Source organism: Fistularia commersonii, chromosome 20 (assembly GCF_037954325.1).
Source record: "Fistularia commersonii isolate RoL2024-O1a breed Wild chromosome 20, RoL_Fcom_v1.0, whole genome shotgun sequence".
NCBI classification, from domain to species: Eukaryota; Metazoa; Chordata; class Actinopteri; order Syngnathiformes; family Fistulariidae; genus Fistularia; species Fistularia commersonii.
This window is the reverse complement of record NC_141303.1, coordinates 10,388,305-10,407,149: the sequence shown is the minus strand read 5'-3', so window position 1 is coordinate 10,407,149 and position 18,845 is coordinate 10,388,305. Positions and strand designations below refer to the sequence as shown.

At 39.9% G+C, this 18,845-nt stretch overlaps 1 protein-coding gene across 1 annotated transcript; it reads right to left on the bottom strand.

The window, feature by feature from the left end:
• Positions 1 to 810: 810 nt before the first annotated feature.
• LOC147222890 (apolipoprotein B-100-like) lies at positions 811 to 15,138 on the bottom strand. The gene is given in 27 exon segments (XM_086167599.1): positions 811 to 1,953; positions 2,139 to 2,648; positions 2,943 to 6,826; positions 6,959 to 7,332; positions 7,477 to 7,592; positions 7,679 to 7,854; positions 7,971 to 8,143; positions 8,304 to 8,505; positions 8,611 to 8,741; positions 9,192 to 9,344; positions 9,598 to 9,803; positions 10,089 to 10,256; positions 10,368 to 10,571; positions 10,656 to 10,829; positions 10,908 to 11,124; positions 11,255 to 11,466; positions 11,567 to 11,713; positions 11,800 to 11,914; positions 12,007 to 12,457; positions 12,533 to 12,618; positions 12,846 to 12,970; positions 13,236 to 13,388; positions 13,779 to 13,926; positions 14,062 to 14,207; positions 14,311 to 14,423; positions 14,635 to 14,670; positions 15,084 to 15,138. Coding segments are annotated over 27 exon segments (9,618 nt in total).
• Positions 15,139 to 18,845: the final 3,707 nt, after the last annotated feature.

Here is an 18,845-nt window from a genome sequence, read left to right as displayed (position 1 = left end):
TTTCCAACTATTGTACAGTATATTGAATTAGATGACCATAGCCTGAAGAAGGATGGCGTTCCGCAAAGTTTATCATCTATTTGGTATTTCAGTTAATTTTTCTGAGTTGTATTGTCACTAGGTTTCCTTCAGCTCAGGTTGACCTCAGGGATGGTAGAGTTGTTCCAAACAGACAAAATCTACACAAATGCAGATTTTCCTGTGTCCCTTTTCATGAAAGTTTTGCATAATGTAGTACTTCACCTCGCTGACTACATCATCCACCGATCTGTGAGCAGTTGGGCAGATGGGATGTCATGGAGTGCAGGTTGTTGAATGACACTGTTAGAGGATGGAAGGCGCTTTGGGCCCAAACACCTTGGACTCATTTTTCCCCTCAGTTTTTCTATTGCCGTTTATATTTCCATATATCCACTTGTATCTCAGCTGAACTCTGATCTGACAATAGAAATGACTGATCTTTACTTGACAGGGATGTGTATAGAGTGTCTTTACTATATTTAATGTTTTGTAGTTGCATCTCATAATGTGTTCAGTCTCTGAGTCATCAATAGTGTATGGAAGAAATTTACAAAGCCGAAGACTGCAATACAAACTGTTTTATTGTTTTAAATAGTCAATAAACAAAGTGAGCACAGTAGCAGGTTAGTCAGCTGTAAAATAATGAAAACAATTGAGGAGACACAAATAATGGTAGAAACTACATCTGTTAGTGTACAGTTTTGTATTTTGGTATGAGAATGGATGCACCGTAGACAGATATTGTTTAGTTACACAAAACATAAAGTCATTGCAAACAGTTTAGTAGGCCTAAAGCCCAGGTAGACATGGAACTTGGTTAAATTAGGCAAAAAATGGTAAAGGAATGTCAACATCCATCTGCTTATCACTTACTCTCACAAATGGTTCAAGAGCTCTGCTTTTTTCCTTGAGGGTCTCAATGACATTGTTGTGGAAAGCATTCATACGTTTCAGCAATGTGTCGGTCGAGGACTGGATGTCAGCTTGAAGTTGTTCAGTGGAGATGTCACTCACAATATTCTGGAATTTAGCTCTTGCATCTTTTAGATACTCCATAACAATTCTGCAGACCTCATCTATTTGTTGGACAACATCATTCAAGATAGGAGAATTGACTGCATCATTATACATTTCTTGCATGAAGGTAAAGAGAGAGTCTACATTCTGTGATTTTAAGGTTTGGAGTAGTTTCTCGCTCTGCTCAATGATGAACTGTGTGAATGGGGAGATTTTCCTGATGACATCCTCCAACTGAATATCTCCTATTTTCCTCACTGTAATGATAACCTGGTCTTGGATTTTCCTCAAAGCCACTGACAAGTCATCAATAATTTCTCTCCCGCTGACAATGTGGTTAGAGCCAGGAATGGTGAATTCAATGGCTTTAAAATAATCAAGAGCTGCAGTGAACACGGGGGAAATGTACTTTGGAACTGTCTGAATTGCCTCTTCAGTTACATCAACAACAAAAGCGCTGACTATCTGGTAGGCCTCAAGTCCTGATAGTCTTTGTTCATAGCCAGGGATCTGGAACCTGGTTTCTCTCAGGAATTTCACAACAGCATCAAGAACAATTTCAAATTTGTTTTGGTACTCTTTCAGTATCACAATGGCCCTATCTATTGCTGTTGTCATAATGTTAGAAGGATCCACTGCCACAAGACCATCAACAGCCCTCTTGAACATTGATTTCCCATGCGCTCTAGCCTGTTCAAAGGATTCTTCCAGGTATCTAGTTCTGTGGTACATCTCATTATATGTCCTGACAGCGGGATCAGAGACCATTTCCACAACTGCTGGCACTTTTTCCTTTAGTCCCAGCATCATCTCATATGGCATCTCCATATTCCAGGATGCCTGAAGGTTCAACTTCTCTGAGGTCATCACAGACATCTTCAGACCCAAGATATCAATATCTGTTGTTGGCTCAGACTGTAAAGAAAAATAAAAAAATGTTGTACTAAAACCATAAATACATTTCAATGTTTGTAAGTACATTTACAGGTACATGTACAAATACATTTGTAAGTCGCTTTGCATCTGCCTTAGACTGTAATGTAATGTAATGTTATTCAATAGTTAATTTGAAATTTAAAAATCAAGCAATGTTGACTTACAGGGTAGCGACCGTAGAGTCTTCCTTTTACTTGCATTGGCTGCTTGGCCTGGAGCTGAACCGCAATGAGTCCAGCAGATGGTGTAGACACAGAGACAACAAGACCCTCCTCTTGATTTCCAGTTGTTTCTTGATAGATTTCCATTGCCAGATCATAAACATTAACCTTTGCTGAATTAGTGATGGCGACATCCATGTTATCATAACTTAACATAATTGAACCCTCATGATTTCCCTCTACCATGGGATGTTTCACAGACCAGAGAGAGGCCATTTTAAATCCATTAGTCGTGTCCACATTGGAGCTGCCTACAATTTTTCCAGCCAGAAAATCATATTCAGAAGATGAGGAAGCATCGAACTTGAGGATCATGCTGTCCTGGTTGAGGATGCTGGCATCGGTTTTGAGAATGATTACTGGTGTTTTCATGAAGAACTCATAGGTCAAATCACCCATTACTGGGATATTAATACTTTGAATTCTGGGCAGCGTGAATTTTGGGAGAGTCAACTTGCTCAGAGCTGATGGAATACGCAGAGAGGGTATGGTCATGTGAGTGAAGTCAGGCAGGGGAATGGTGAAAGTAGAAACTTCAACATTCAACCCTGGAACTCTGTAGGGAGGGATTGTAAGTGTCTTAGGTAGATCCGAGCTAATTTTTTCATACTCTGCCTTGGCTTTGTCATATGATGAAGCAACGATGTAAGCAGCTTTATCCTTGCCATTCAGCATCTGGTTTTGGAGAGTCATGATATTGGTATTAACAAAATCAAGGATTGGATCCATGTTGATGTTAATAGTGACTGTCTCAGGGTTCTTCATGTATGTCAGCTTGGCTCTCATGTCAATTGACTGTTGAGTTGTGGCAAGGAGATAACTGAGGCCAGTGTCTTCCCACAGTGTGTAACCTTCCACTCTTGGCGTGGTTATACCCAAAAACTGCACTGTTTTTTCAGGAATGTTGATGGGATTTTTTAGAAAATCAAGATTTGCCTCTCCGTTAATCTGGTAAAACATGCTAATTTCATTCTCACCATTATCCATGTTGAAGTAATGGGAGTATTTGTGCTGGTTCAATTTGGCCATTCCTGTCCAGCTTGCTTGCTGAACCTCAGAATTCAAGGTAAGTGCCAGGTCATTCTGGAAATCCAATTTACCAGATGTTGAGACTGGAAGGAAGACCTTGGCATTTCCCTTATTCTTGGTGTCAAAGATAAGCCCATTTGGTGCCAGCGAAGCAACAAGAGAGTTTGAGAGGGACCCCTCACTTAGCTTTGCATTGTGAGTGGCGGTGATATCAATTTTCATGTCTTCGGCCTTAGCTTGGAATTTCATCTCGGCAACACTAGTGTCCATGAAACCGGTTATCGTCTCAACTTTGGCATCAACAATTGCATGATTGAAAATGCAAATTTCAGTTGCCACATTTTGATTCATTTTAAAATAGTCACAGGCTGTTGCCCCAGTGAATGTCATCTTGGCCGTATGCAGGTCCATGACCAGTTCCAAATCACTCTTGTGAGTTCCCTCATCTCTCAAATCCTTTACTCCATATTTTCCATTTGCCAAATTGTTGATCGTCAGACGAGCATTGCCATCCTCAAGAGCAAACACTGCCTTTTGATTCATTGATACGGAAGAGAAAATGTTGAGGAATCCTGAGGTGACATCATGTTTGTAGTTTGTATCTGCAGTGGCAGAAACTCCATTTTCCATGGCAAAGAAGAGATTATTGACAAACTCTCCAGCATAGTTTTCAACGGTGATCTTTGCTGTAGTTTCAGCAGAAGCCTGGGTTGGCAAACCATAGAGTGTCATTGTTCCCTTGTGGTCGAGAGTAAAAGATGACTGCTCAACATTGATGTTCTCAGAGATGGATAGACGACGCATCTTGGGCATGGCAACATGTGCACTGGCATCCATGGTGAAGTCAAGGGCTTTCAGGGTAGATGAAGCCTGTGAGTTAAGGTTAATTTTGAACTCTGGTGTGACTGATGTGGTTGTGGTGTTCTCCAGGTCGACAGTTGTCCTGAGATTGTAATGAGGTGAGGCAACTCTGAACTCTCCGTAGAGTTTTCCAAAGCAAGGAATCTTGCTCATGTCTGTCAGTTTTTCTTTCAACTCCATGGTAAATGTGTCATAATCAAAAGATTTCACTTTCTGAATCATTCTCACGAAGTAGCTGCTTATGTCATTAACTAGCTGTTTAAAGTCAAACAAATACAGCTCATTCACAAGTTCTTGAGCCGGCATCGTGATCTTTTTGAGCAAAGGCTGGAAGTCAATTGATTTTATAGCATTTAATACAGACTGAATCTTTTCCCTCACCTGATATTCCTTCATGATTTTAACTACCTGATCCATAATAGCTCCTATCATCTTCTCAACCTCGTAGTTTGCAAGACTCTCCTCTATTTTTCCATAGATTACATTAAACTTATTCACAAAGTTATGTTTCTTCATCCAGGCCATGACACTATCTATGACTGATTTCAGTGAACTGATGATCTTCTCTGTTGGAAACCTGGATGTAAGATTGGTCATGAAATTTTCAATTGAGTTCACAAATTTTCTAATGTCCTGAACAAAGAGGTTGAAGTCAAAGTTGTCAATGACCTCTTTCAGTTCAGAGACTTTGTTCTGAAACTTGGTACTTATCTCATACTTGATGTTGATGTCTCTCAGCATCTCAATGCCCTGGTCCATCAGTGTCATCACAGTGGTCTTAACACCTTCGATTACTGCTGGCAAGTTCTCAATGAACGGGATCTGAATGAAGTGGCTGTCCTGATTCTTGTCATATTTCATGAATCCAGAGATAGTGTAGTCCTGACTGTCGTCACTGAAGAAAGCAGTTGAGACCACTCCTTTCATTTCAATGCCCATTCTTTCCGCATTGTTGTTGGCACCCATCTCATGGTTAAACATGTGGTCATTTATGCTGGACTTCATTGTCCAAGACATACTTTGCTCTTGGAGGCTCAGTTCACTGGCGGACTTGCTGTCCATATTGGTTTTAATTGTAGATCCATCTTCCAATTCATGAGAGGTTGAGGCTCTGCACTCAAATGAATGAGTGAGCATTAGGGGTTCTGCTTTCAGGAGGATTTTACCGTATACTTCACCACTCTGCTGTCCATACAGGTACAATGCACCATTTGAGTTGAACATACCATCAATGTTCAGAGTGAAGGGCTCGGCCAAAGCCTTAATTGTGCTGTCAAAGAGAAGAGATTTTGATTTCATGTTTGCAGCATTGTTGAACTTCAGGGAAAGACCATTAATCTCCACATCTGTGCTATGTGTTATCTGCGATCCCAGGAATCGGCCATCAGTATTGAACTTTTTGGACAGAATCATGTCAACAAACTTGATTTCATAGGTGTGCTTGAGCTCCTCTTCTGATAAAACTCCCATCATTGCTCCAGTAATTTCCAGGTTGTAGGGTTGTGCCTTGAACTGGGCATCATTCACAAAGATGATGTCCATAACCTTCAGATCATTCTTCATTACAGCAGAGGCAATGAAACGATCCACAGTGATGGTAATGTCATGCATGTAGGAGTTTCTCTTGTCAAGGACGTTGTCAGTCTTGGAGTGGAGAGTGAAGGATCTCAGTGTAAGAGACAGCGAGTGGGAATTTTCTGCCCGCATCTCATTGAAAGACCCAACCATATTGTTGGAAAGGATCAGGCCATCTTCATTCAGCCTTAGGTTCACTCTGCTTCTGGTATTTGCATCAAAAAGGTTTGCCTTGAATATGCCATTCAGGTAGACATCTGAGCTTGCCATTTTTCCCTCAACGTTGAGTTCAGCTTTGTTTTCTTTAATGCCTCCCTTGGTAGTTAGAGACAGGGTGGCTCCAGCAGCATCAATTCCTCCATGGAAAACATTTTCAAATGTCATTGGGCTATACTGACCAGTTGTTGTGCAGCTGGTGGTCAGGCCATCTGCATTCAAACCCAAGGTTGCTTTGTGAGAGGCAAGGCTTGAAAAGATGTTGATGGAGGCATCAGCATTCAGCTCCAAACCGGATGGATTAACGGAGCCTGTGAACAGAGTATAAGCGCGGTTCTCGGTGTCATCCGCCTGATTCTCGATTCGGAGGCTGGCTTGTGCTTGTGCAAGAGAGAACTCGATTTGGCTGCGTAGAATCTTCTCATTGGCCTTGGTCACGGAGTTTGAATGGATAGTGAGTATGACATCCTTGTAGGTGAGGCTAATCTTTGTGGTATGCTTGATGGGGTCGATGTTCACGTTGGTGTTTGACTCAACCAGAAGTTCATTATTTGCATATGATGCCTTGATCTTGTTTACAATCTTCAACATTTCAGAGGTCACTCTCAGCGTGCTCTCCAATTTTGCTTCTTTCTTTGCCGGCTCAACCGTAAATGTATGGAGATAGGTGGTGCCAGCAGTCAAGGTTCCAATGGACACACTTCCGTCCATGTTAACATCGCCAAATAGTATGTTTGAGTCGAGATTGAACTGGTTGGTCAAAGTCAGGGAAGTCTGCAGACCCAATGGGCTAACAGCATTAATGTTGTAACTTCCTGATGACTTTACATTGTCTGAGACAGAGAGGGTTTCCATCACTTTTACATTTGTATTTATCAAGTCATGCTCCAGGGAACCGTCCATGATGAATTTCATCGATTCGTCTTCTGTGTCAGACATTTCTGTTACTCCTTTAAAACAAGCAAATCAGGAAAAATATGAGTCAGTATCAGTGATGTGTGAATGTGTACAATAAGAAGTATTTCAAACATTTTATAGAGTAACAGAAAATGACAGTAAGTAATGTTTACTTGAAAAAATACCTTCAGCTTTGAATGATAGAAGTTTGATTGGGCTGTCAGCCATGACTTTAAATTTGGCCAGGTATTTGGGAAAATCAATTGTGTTGTTGCCAGTAGACATTGTTGTCTCCAAGTTATAATAGTTGCTGTTGATCTTGGTTGACATTTCTACCATTCCAATGAGAGGCAGGGTAACTTCACGTTCTGTAGGGATAGTAAAAGTGGGGATTTGGATCTCTTTCGGGGCAAGCTCCATGCTCAGTTGTGGCACAGACATGTGAGGGGAGGTGACCATGCGAGGGATTCCTAACTCCTCAGATGATCTGCCCCCAAGAGGCAGTGGGATAGTGATAATCAAATCATCCTGGTTGAACTGGTATCTGACTGTGCTTTCCCTGGATAAAGGATAAAACAAACAAACAAACAAACATTTCTTACTGTAAGATCGATTGTTTGCGTTTAATCCTAAATTTTTAATTTCACCATAATAAACATTAAACTATTCTGAATTCCCTGTAAATCGTATTTGGATTTCTTACACATTCATGAACAGGTTGTCAGGCATGGAAGGAAGTTCCATTCTTGCAATGCTGTTCTTCAGAGTTTCAACGTATGGAACCTCAGCTGATATCTTGTCCATCCAGATATTACTAGCCTGATGGAGAAACACAGCATTTATCATTTGTGAATCTCGGAGAATTCATTTTCTGATTAACGAAGATTTGCAAACAGTCTATTCACCTCAAGCGCCTTGTTGATGATATGACGCAATTTCATGTCAGTCTTAACAACCTGCTGATCCATGACATCTTCCAAAAACTGGCTGGACCAGACCTTGAGGTCTTCAGTGTACGGCACCAACATCTTGGTCTCGGCATTCATGTTGGACATGAGTTGAATCTCAACATTGTCTTCTCCTGGGAAGCGAAGCAATATGGCATTTTACTTTTACAATGAAAGCAAGGCGTGGGAAACCCCTTTAAAATGTGCAAACTTGGAAGTCTATCGGTTTGATTTTTAAAAACTGGCATACCATATCTGAATGTTACTCCCTGAATGGAAGAGGTCTCTAGGAGCTTAACATCGCTTTTAATTTCCATGGCCAGCCCTTTATCCTTGCTCATAGTAGCAGTGATGGAGGCATCAGTCTTAAGTGAGGGGACCAAGAGCTGAAGTTGGACCATGCCTTTAGTCATAGCCTGAACCCTGTTAATAAAATAATGTGGTCAGTTAAATTATTTAAGGAACCCAAGAAGTAAACAATGTTTAACGTATGCGTTTTGTCAAGTTGCTAAGCTTTAGGTCAAGTGCAATATTTTTCTGAAATATTTTAGGTTGATCAAAAATTGTGGTTTAGTTGACTCACTGTGCGCGGCCGATCAGGGACACCTGGGGTACATTTTTGTTGGAGATCTCGAGGATAAATGATTTTCCTTTGGCACTGCTGTCTGTCATGCCAACCTTGACTCCAGCTTCAACGTCAAAGTCAGGTGCTTGAACCTCAGCGGTGAGGATGTTCCTATTCCTGTTGTATTTGACTGTGGCTGTTGCTTCGGTGGGCTGAGCACCTAAAGTCATAATACAGTTGATATTTCATGTTTTCAGTAGTTAGTGATGTACATATACAAATGATATTGAAAGAGAACGGTCTTTTCCACTTAAGACCCTCATACCCTCAGCTCTCAGGGTCATCTTCACTGAGTCAACATTTTGGCTGCCATCGTCTCCTTCACTGAGCAGTCTATATGCAACAGTAGCTGTGTACTCAGATACACTTCCGCTAGGCATCAGGTCCAAAGCGAACCTAAGGTTAATGGTGATTAAGATGATCAGAAAAGAATGGGATGCCGAATCCTCTGGAGACATTCAAACTTCTTTCTCAGAACAGTATTAGACTATTTTTTCACCACCATACATAAAAAAATGCAACGAATCGTGCTTCAGGCATGCATTGGGATGGTTAATGTTTTCCCATACAGTCTATTACTTTATAATATATACTGTTAAGTAGATCATAGTCATATTACACTATGTATTTACACATTTAATTTTAGGTATGTGCTTTTTATCACATTATCCAAATTAAAAATTCTCTATAGAAGAGCTACATAATATATAAATGTAAAGTAGAAATAAGACAAGATAGACACCACAAAATTTGACCTGTGCATGAAAGAATGCAGTTGGCGAAACAGAATATTGAAATTAATAACACTACACTGACGAAAAAATACATTCTCATAATACAACTTACATAGTCTCTCCATTTAGGGGGAAGAAACCCCGAGTGTCAGCCTGACGAGTTTCAATACAATATTGGAATCCAGCGATGGGTTTGCAGTTCCTTTCACCTGCCTTGTGTGGGAGACTTTGAGTTTTGCCGTTACCCACAATCATGACTTTATTTCTATTTCAAAAGAAAAAACAATAGAGTAAGACTCAATGTGGTAACAATTTTGAATAATAATTAAATAATAAAATTGATGGCAAAATGTACAGGAACTTAAGTAAATTATGATATTATTTCTGAGCGTATTTACTGATGCGTGTGTATAGCGACTTTTCAAGTTACAATGTAATGAGCGATTTTTTTTTTCCCCATCGGCCATTAAAACATTAATTACTTGAATAATATGCGTTTATGATATAGTATACCTTACCTAATTCTGAAGACTTCTGTAGTTTCCTCTGGGGCAGGGAAGGAGAGCTTGAGCTCGCTTGCTTTCATTGTAAGCTTAGCATTGTGCACGCTCTTGTGGTGCATGCTGGTGCTCATCTTAACCGTGGAGGCAACAAATTCAGGGACACTGACTCCCATCTGTGTCATGAACTCAATTCCAACAGATGGAATGAACAAAAACTCCTTCTGTAGATAAAAGAGGTACAAAAAAGATATGATTTGATTATAGAATCATTAGAAAAATGGATCAGTACCATTCTATTACATGCATACTTTCTCAGTCTCATAAAAGCATTGTATTTTGACCAATATTCATTACAATACTCTCAAAAATGATATCAGAATTTCGAAGGACATTTGGTCAGATGAAAACTAATTAATAACATGATAACATGGTAACATGATACTGAAAAAGTACCCGAAATGTCTAATAAAGCCCAGAGGATCAAGGCTCAGGTTAGAAATATTTACCATGTCTCGAGTCATGCGAAGGCCTCCTTTTACACCAGGAGCAAAGGTACCAGAGAAAGCAAATGTCAGCGGCAAGCCAGTTGCTGTTGGTAAGTTGAATTTGTTGTCCATGAAGATGTAGTGGACAAATAACTCATTGGACATGCTTGACATCATCTTAGACATGGCCTGATGAAAAAACAAAGATTCAACAATCATTTTGAGTGCTCTCTCTGTTACAAAGGGAAGAAAAAAACAATGATTTATGGGGCAGATATTTTATCAGTCGTAAAGGTGTACCTGCATAGGCAAGTCCTTGAACAATATGCTGGCATACATCATTGCATTGGCAGCAATATTCTTCAGTTCACTAGCCCTAATGTAGCCAAGCTCAGCTCCCATAATCTTAAGGTAGGCCATGGTCTCTGGTGTTTCTTGATTCTGCAGTTCTTTAATCATTTTGTTGAAATTGCGGACAATTTCTCTCACAAGATTCTCAGGAGCCTTAAAGAAAGAAATTCATTGAGTTATTGAGTTGATGAGCCTGGACATCGTGACCATGTTCATCAAAATTGGTACAAAGCATACTTGCTGTCCTTGTGTTTTCAGAGGAGCAACCCATTTCTCCAGAACTTCTTTGATCTTCATCGGCATGTTGTCCTCAGCCCAGTAAACAGCCTTGGAGATGGTGTCTGGGAAGAACCCATTCTTTCCAAACAAAGCATCAATGGTTGGCTCAAAGCCTTTTCCTTCCATACCAATCTACCGTTGGAAAAAAGAAATCACATTAAAAACCTATTTTGTTAGAGGCATATTGTGACAAGATGCAGCTGCACAAACCTCCCAAATATCCATGTTGTAGCCGAATGCTTTCAGAGTAGTTTCAAGCAAAACCTCTCTTGGCAGCTGGCTGCTGGGGTCAAAGATGACGTTGCCTTGCATCATTCCGAGCTTGTAGTTTCGAGATTTTGTGGCGTAATCACTATAAGTGCCATCATTACTGTCCTCCAGGGAAGCGTCAATGTCCTGCAAGGCACTCTTAATCTGATCTCCAACTCTGGAGTAAAAGTAAAATAATAGTAAATTTACATTGTTGTATCTCTTTCTAAATTCTAGACTTTATCTGCATGAGTATTGCTGGATTTAATATTGAGTGGCATTTCAATGCAAGCGTGCCCCAGCCTCACTTTTTGGTTTCTGGATCCGTGGATGTAATGATGTTGTAGATGTGGGAGGTCACAAATTTCTTGACTTGCATGTTCTGTTCTTGCATCACAAGCTTCTTCACCATCTCAATTTCATTGCTTTGGGGAGACCTCATCAACATGAGATAAGCTGCCAGACGTTTCTGCACAGCACCCTTGGGATACTGGCTGACCCTTTGAAGGTTAGAGCGAACCTTGATAGAAAAACAACAGCAAAGAGTTTTTTTTAAGAAAATGTACCCAATAAAAAGGTGCACGAGACTAATTATTTACTAGTGGGGGTGTTTTAGTTACCTCATCGGTCAAAGACATGCGTCTAAAAGCCTGGATTGCAGCCAGCTGCACAGACAGTGTAGTTGCAGGCTGTCTCATGCACTTCAGCAGGGTGTTCTTGATAGCAGCATCAGCAGCCTCAATAGCATCTCCCATGTTACCAACCACCTGCGTAGAATAGAAGATAACTTGATTTAAAAATAGCTATAAATGGTTGTATTGTAAATGCTGTAACCACAAAGTATGCCACATACCCTCAAAGTAAGGAAGGTTATATCTTTCTCTCCAGCACAGTCTGCACCCAGAAGGGAAGCCATGAACTCATACACAGCATTGATTTCTGGGGTGACTCCCTCAGCCTGGTACAGTCTAAAGACAAAATTCAACATTGCTTTCTTTACATACTGGACCAGTGCTACATCATTTATTAAACCTTTATATACAAAAATAGGCTTACTTACTTCCTGACTGCATTACTCAACCCATACATGATGGGTTTGCTCTGCTTGTACTCAGCCATAGCCAGCATGTCTTTGACCATGAGGCGGGAGGGGTTAGAGAGCAGTCCCAGGGCATAGACAATGGCATCTACTTCAAGAGCCGATTTGTCAAAGGTCCTGAGAACCCTCAGTATTGCACTGGTGCACTCTGGAGTACCACACTGAACTAGAGCTTGCATAGCCAGAGATTCAGACACGGACATCATCTCAATGGCAGCAGTTTCGAGCACGTCAACCTTCAGGCCACGAAGCTCTGACACTAGTTTGTTAAAAAGGCCGGCGCGGTCTTCACTCTGAGAGGTCTCTGACAAGCTGTTCAACAGTTTGATTGTGGAAGTGGCAGTTTCTTTGGTGTGCACAGGTGACTTGTCATCAACCACATCCATTGGTAAGCGCTTGAGATTGGCCTCATCTGGACAGACAGACATATAACTTATAACTTTCCATTTTGATTTTAACAGCATATCCTAAAAATTGTAACACTCACTGCGGTCAAAGATTCTGTCATTGATCTTTGCAGTCTCTCTCAGAGTCAAAGTCTGTTTCACCAGAGTAGAAATTCCAGCTTCATTCCTATTTCAGGACAAATTAAGTTCACATGGTCACTCATTTCACAAAATTCCCTCTAGACCATCTACAAAAGCTCAATCAGATTTGTCTGAAAGTCAAAGAAATTCTAAGTTATTACAAAAAATAAAATGATTGTAAAAAATGTCTTTTAAAGGACAGTTAACATCCCTCATTGTGGAAGGCCATAAATTATTTTGATGGGGCTCTTCTTTGGAAAAAAATGAACTTACTGGCTGGAGAGGGGAAGAAAGAGATGTTTCTCTATGCAGGTACCACTGGTCATGTGCTTCCTCTGGTTGTCAAAGTTATAGTTGCAAGTCTGGCTGCTGCTAATCAATTTGGACAGGGGATAGTGCTAATGGTGGAGAGAAAACAAAACACCATGAGCTATGTTTCTCAAAAAAGGAAGAGCAAGAGTCCTGGAAAACAGTCAGTATGGTAAACATGCATATGATTTTTTTTCTTTAATTTCACTGGACCTGCCTTTGTACATCGCATCATGAAAATATGCTTTTTCAGAAATTCAAAGAAGGGATTATAATATCTAACTTCCGTAGTTCTGGTTAATGTTTGCAATGGCAGCAACAATTATGTACTATATATTTCTTTTGTGTCTTTACCATTCCAGAGATGAGTGCCAGGGGACTTGTGTTCTGCCTGCGGGGTGTGAACCAGTCACATTTGGAAAGATCTCTGTTGACAGTTACGCTGGTAGCTATGTCTTCTCTTGAGTTGACCGTGAATTCGGTAGCGCATACTCCATGCACGGTGGCCTGAAAATGGTGAGAACGTCATAAGATTGAGAAAAGTCAATCCATAAAATCTGGGGTAGAGCCCTAAAGGTAAAGTTGCTTTTATGAATATAGCAATCAGCCTGAATCCTATTATCAATTGACCTGAAACATGAACTTTTATTATGAGAGCAAGTGATTCTATTAACAACATAAAGTTATCTAGGACTTCGATCCTCCGTTTAAGATTGCTAGCATGAGAACATGATGTGTTCAGTGTCCTTTTATCACCAGTGAGACAGGGCACCTTATCTAGTCATTGTGCAACTTGTTTATCACAGCACCACAAACAGTATCAAATTCATAATGGTGCCTCTGACCTGCACTGATTAGATCAAAAATAAGGTAATAAAAAAGTGGATAATTTATTACCATCTCCTTATTCTTCTCTTCTTCCATAGATGGCACAAGAAGAGCAGAGATGATTCCCCTCTTGATGTTCAAAATGTTGACAGGCTCATCATCCTCAGGGAAGAGTTTGACATCAGTCTGTCCCTCAGCTGAAATCTTCAAGGAGTTCCTGTTTGCATAAACAGATTCATAAGAGGATTTCACGCCATCTCATAATTTCACGTCTTCATTCATGGTCAATTTACTGAATGAATACTGAGATGTTTTAAATATAAAAAAGAAGTAGTCTATTGAGTTAACATACACAGCCATGGCAGTTTTGAAATCTTCGGCTCCAGCAGCAGGACTGTATTGTGCATTACCCTCTGCATCCACACCAGTTACTTCGCTCAGAGAGCACTCGGTGGTGCGGAGGATGAAGCTGCACATCTGGGGCACATCAATCTCAACCTGCACGGTAGATTAGATGTTGTTATTAGGAATACTGTTTTTTTCCTCTTTTTCTCTGAATCAGAAGACTGTAGACAGTAATTAACCAAATTGTAAGACTTACTTTGCATGCAACTTTGTGACCACTTTTTTGGTTGGTAGCTCCATTCACGCCATTAAAGGTCTCAGCTTCATAGTCATAAACAAACCTCCTGAAGTTCTTGAATCGCTTAGCCACTAAAAAAAGAATTATATGTATGTATTATTTTTACCATTATTGCATCCAGGAATTTCCACAAAGTGATTGAACTCCAAGCCTTCATTAAATTATAATTTTGACTGCATAACTACAATAGCGGTGAAACAAGGCTATGACTTTGTTCATTAATCTATACCTTGCAAGTAATTTAAGAATGAATACAATACTGCAAATGAAGTAGAAACTCACAGAAGCATGGTGGAGATTGCTCATCAACATCTTGCTCTGCAATGGAAGAAAAATATTTTTGCTTGCCATTCAATAAACACCCACCAACTGCTATGAAACTTGTCTTCAGTAGGTTTTTTGGTCAGTTGGTCAGTTTATTGTACATGATGTAGTAATATATGCTCATAAGAAAGTAGAAATTAAATGTAGATCATTCAAAATCAGTGTGACAAAAAAACAGGTCATGACATGACAAAAAATAAAACACAACTAAATACAAGTGATTTAGTGAATTTATAAATTGCAGAACAGAAGCTTATAGAAGACTATATCTTATACACCGAACAGTGTCTAGTAATATTCGTACTTATGCTTGTAATCTAAAATATTCTAGAAATGAAGAAAAAAAACCGAAAGGTTTGAAAAAAATCGGCTTAAAAAAACAGACATCAACAAATATCAATACTTACGGGCCAGAGCGCAGGTGCCCAGCACCAGCAAAAGGCAGAGCTTGGCACCCCCCATGATGGGCTTCACAAAGCTGCCAAAGGCAAAAAGGAAAGGAGAGTCCCCCTGTTTCAGTGAAGACTGATTATTGGTCTCCGCTGTTTGGCTTTTATAGTCCTCCTGTCTTATTGTATGACATTACCAGGACCTGTAAATGTGTTGCCCTGGTTCCAAAGTCTGACCAGTCCTTGTGGCAGGCCAAAGGTACAATATTTCACAAACGAAGACTTGTCTATCAGCACGGCGCTGGGTGGGGGATGTCTGTGTGATACTTAATCACTTATTTGACTCCTGTTTCTTGAGAAATTAGACCAATCTTCCTGTGTTTTTTACATAGGGAAGAGGATATAAATGGGTGATAGCTATTGGTCTGATGCTATATTTATTGACAGCATCATGTAAATTGGAGTGTGCATTGAGGATTATACTGTTCTCAATTTTCTTTTTGTAGTGTGAAATAGGTAATCTATGAATAATTTGTTGATGTCTTGAGAACAAGAATTTTTTAAATACATTTTGTTAATCCAGTGATTGTTCTTGATCAATCAAAATGATCATCTTTAACTTTATCTTAAACAGATTTTTATCAGGTTTGAACACTGATTTTTGGTGCAAACCTATAAAATATTAAGTCTATTTATTACAGTGTGAAATAAAATCTTTTGAAAACAAGTTGTAATACTGACTACCTCCCATAAACGCGAATGGATATCGTGTCCCTCATACAGTGAAGCAAACTTTGCCTGTTGACTGCCAAACAATCAGCTAAACAATCTGATCAGCTCAAGGATTTTGTTACATTGCCTATTTTACCACCACATATTAGAGCATATACTAAACTGATTCATTACCAATGGATTCATTTCTATCCTACAAATATGAATATTAACAAATGTGGATAAACAATGAAATCATCCCTCGCCCATTGTGTGAGATTTGATGTATACATTATTTCTTATTACCGTCAATCAAGATTGGTGTTCATAAAAAAACACTTATTAGAGATCAAAAATCTTGTCTGGGAACATTTGTAACAGCTAAGATGACCTTTGACATCGACCCCTTGTCTCGCTAGTGCTGGTGTCTTCATGTTCATTCCTGTCCAACCCTTCACCTACTTAGAAATATCGAGGTTGTTTGATCAGGAGAAGTGTACTCAAGATAAGTTAATCTGACAGAGGAAGACACCTGAGTTATATAAAAATGAGCAATAATCCCATAGAATATTTGAATGGGATTTAGTGCTGCTGGCACTAAATCCCAGTGAAATTATTAAATTATTCATTCATTATCCCCTGTTTACCAGTATGAAGCAGAGCAGCGCCTAGATTGTTTTTATTTCGCTGTGGGATATTGATATACACAAATAATTTATGTTTAATAAGCTGTTTAACGTGGGCAATTAAAACATTTTTCAAATACTTCCAGGGAAACTCAAATTTTGAAAAACTGTGCTGTAGTTGGATCCAATTGTTAAATGAATGATCTTTCTTAAATTGAGGGAAATGTTCATCCAATCATTCCTGGTGGACTCCGTGACTCACCATGGGTCTGCTGGCACACACAGCATGGCTGCTGATTAGAGATAAGGAGGGTCAGTACAAGGTGCTGCTCAGCAACGAGGAAGTTTGTGACATAATTGACGATGGCCATTGCAGGCACACCTTACACGGCTCCTGTGGTTAACATGGAGTAATGAGTTTTTAAATCTCAATTAATTTCAGCATAAAATATTAAAAGTGAACGGGGCACAGTGGTTACTGCCTCCGTCTCACAGCACAAAGGACCCTGATTCAATTCTAACAGAGGGCTTTTCTGTGTGGCGTGTGCATGGAGTTTGCATTTCTACCATAGTCCAAAAACAAGCAGGGAAACATTGGAAAAAATTGCCTCGACACCTCGTGTGTCAGCAAGCAAATGGTTGTTTGACTATAAGTGACTGATGACTGGTCCAAGATGTACCCTGCCTCTTGCCCAAAGACAGCTGGGATAGATTCCAGCATTCCCACCTCCCTGACTGCAGGATAAGTGGGAAATAATGAAAGGCTTGATGTTAAAAGTAAAATATTCAAAGTGAAAGACAAAACAATGTCAAAAAGTATTGCAAAGTTATAGTTGGTATAGTCTATGTATCATTGTTGAAATCTTCTTGTTGTGGCAACTGGACTTGAATTTCTTCACTTGAAGATGTTTCACCCCTCATCTGAGAGGCTTCTTCCGTTCTAATAACCTATGGAGAGTTTCTGAATGTAAATGCCAGAGTTTTGGGTGGGTCTAGATTATGGGGGCTTGTTATGTAAATGGAGGAGTTGATCGTTAGAAAAAAGGTCTAAGGGAGTTGTTATGCTAATGATAATGGGGCAATAGCGTGCTGCTCTTTGTTCATATCAATTACTGCTTTCAAATATGAAAATGAGAAAATATAAATAAATCAAATCAGTTTTATTCTTTCTGATAGCTCCTATCTCCAATTAGTCCATTAACTGAAAAATAAATCCATTAACTGAAAAATAAATATAAATAAATAAAATACAATAAATTAAAATACAAAAAATCTATGGCACACAGACAAAACAATACTTTCTTCGAAGAAAAATAACATGTCTTGTAGAAACAAATGTAAAAATATAACTGAATTAAACTAAAAATACGTTCATGCTCTGTGATGATCACTTGTCTGAGGCTGAGCCTGATACCTGGTGGTGTCATCCTTTGTACAAGTTCATCAAAATTCGGGGTCAGGCTCTGAGATGAGGAAATCCTCAGCATTGAGTGAAGGTGCTCATCACTTTGACGGCTCCGGTATGATGTTTTGTTTCGTCAGAAGTCGGCAGCAAGTATGTTAACTTTATCGGCAAACTGTGCACTCGGGAACACAGCGGTAGAGAGCTTCTCTTTCATGGTCTGGCAGCTGGGAAAGTGGCTCAAGTTTTCTACCCGCAGCCAAACTTTCTCCACATAAACGACACACAAGTTTGCCTTTTACCTCAGTGAACATGTACTCTGCCTCCCAACTGCCTTGAAATCCGTTGTTATCACCGTCCACCTTTCGTTTAGCCATTTTTGGGGAGATATAGCTAAAATTTGACATCTGCTCTGACTGCTGATGAAGAATGAAATCAAAGCCTGCTTGCTGCGCTGCAGTGAGTTCGCGGGGTACCGTTGCATTGTGGGAAATGTAGTATTGGTACGTTCAAAACACCAGCAGGCGGCTGCGGCCTGCGGGATGTTTCTAATAATGATCAATTTCATCCCATGGGACAGAGATAATTTGTTCACGGTTTTAATACGGGCCGCGGGCCTTGACTTTGACATGTGTGTCCAAGGATAACTGGGACAGATAAGAAGCTGGCTTGAGGAGGGGGCTGCAATCACAGCACTCTAGATATCTAAATAAGAATGACATATCTGAGCACTGCAATTTTTCTCCATTCTTCCTTGCAAAACAACTCAAGCTCTGTCAGATTACTCAGGGATCTGGCATGAACAGTTTTTTTTTCAAGTCCAGTCACAAATTGTTTGGATTCAGATCTATCTGTATAATTGTGCCATTGTCTTGCTGGACAATAAACATTCTCCCATGGCTTAGTCTGGCGATTGAATCAGATTATTCTCTAGGATATGGCAATATTTTTCTTCATTCAGGTTCCCCTTCAACCTTTAAAAGCCTTTCAGGACCATCTTCTGAGAAACAACCACATAGCTTGATTTTGCTACCACCATGT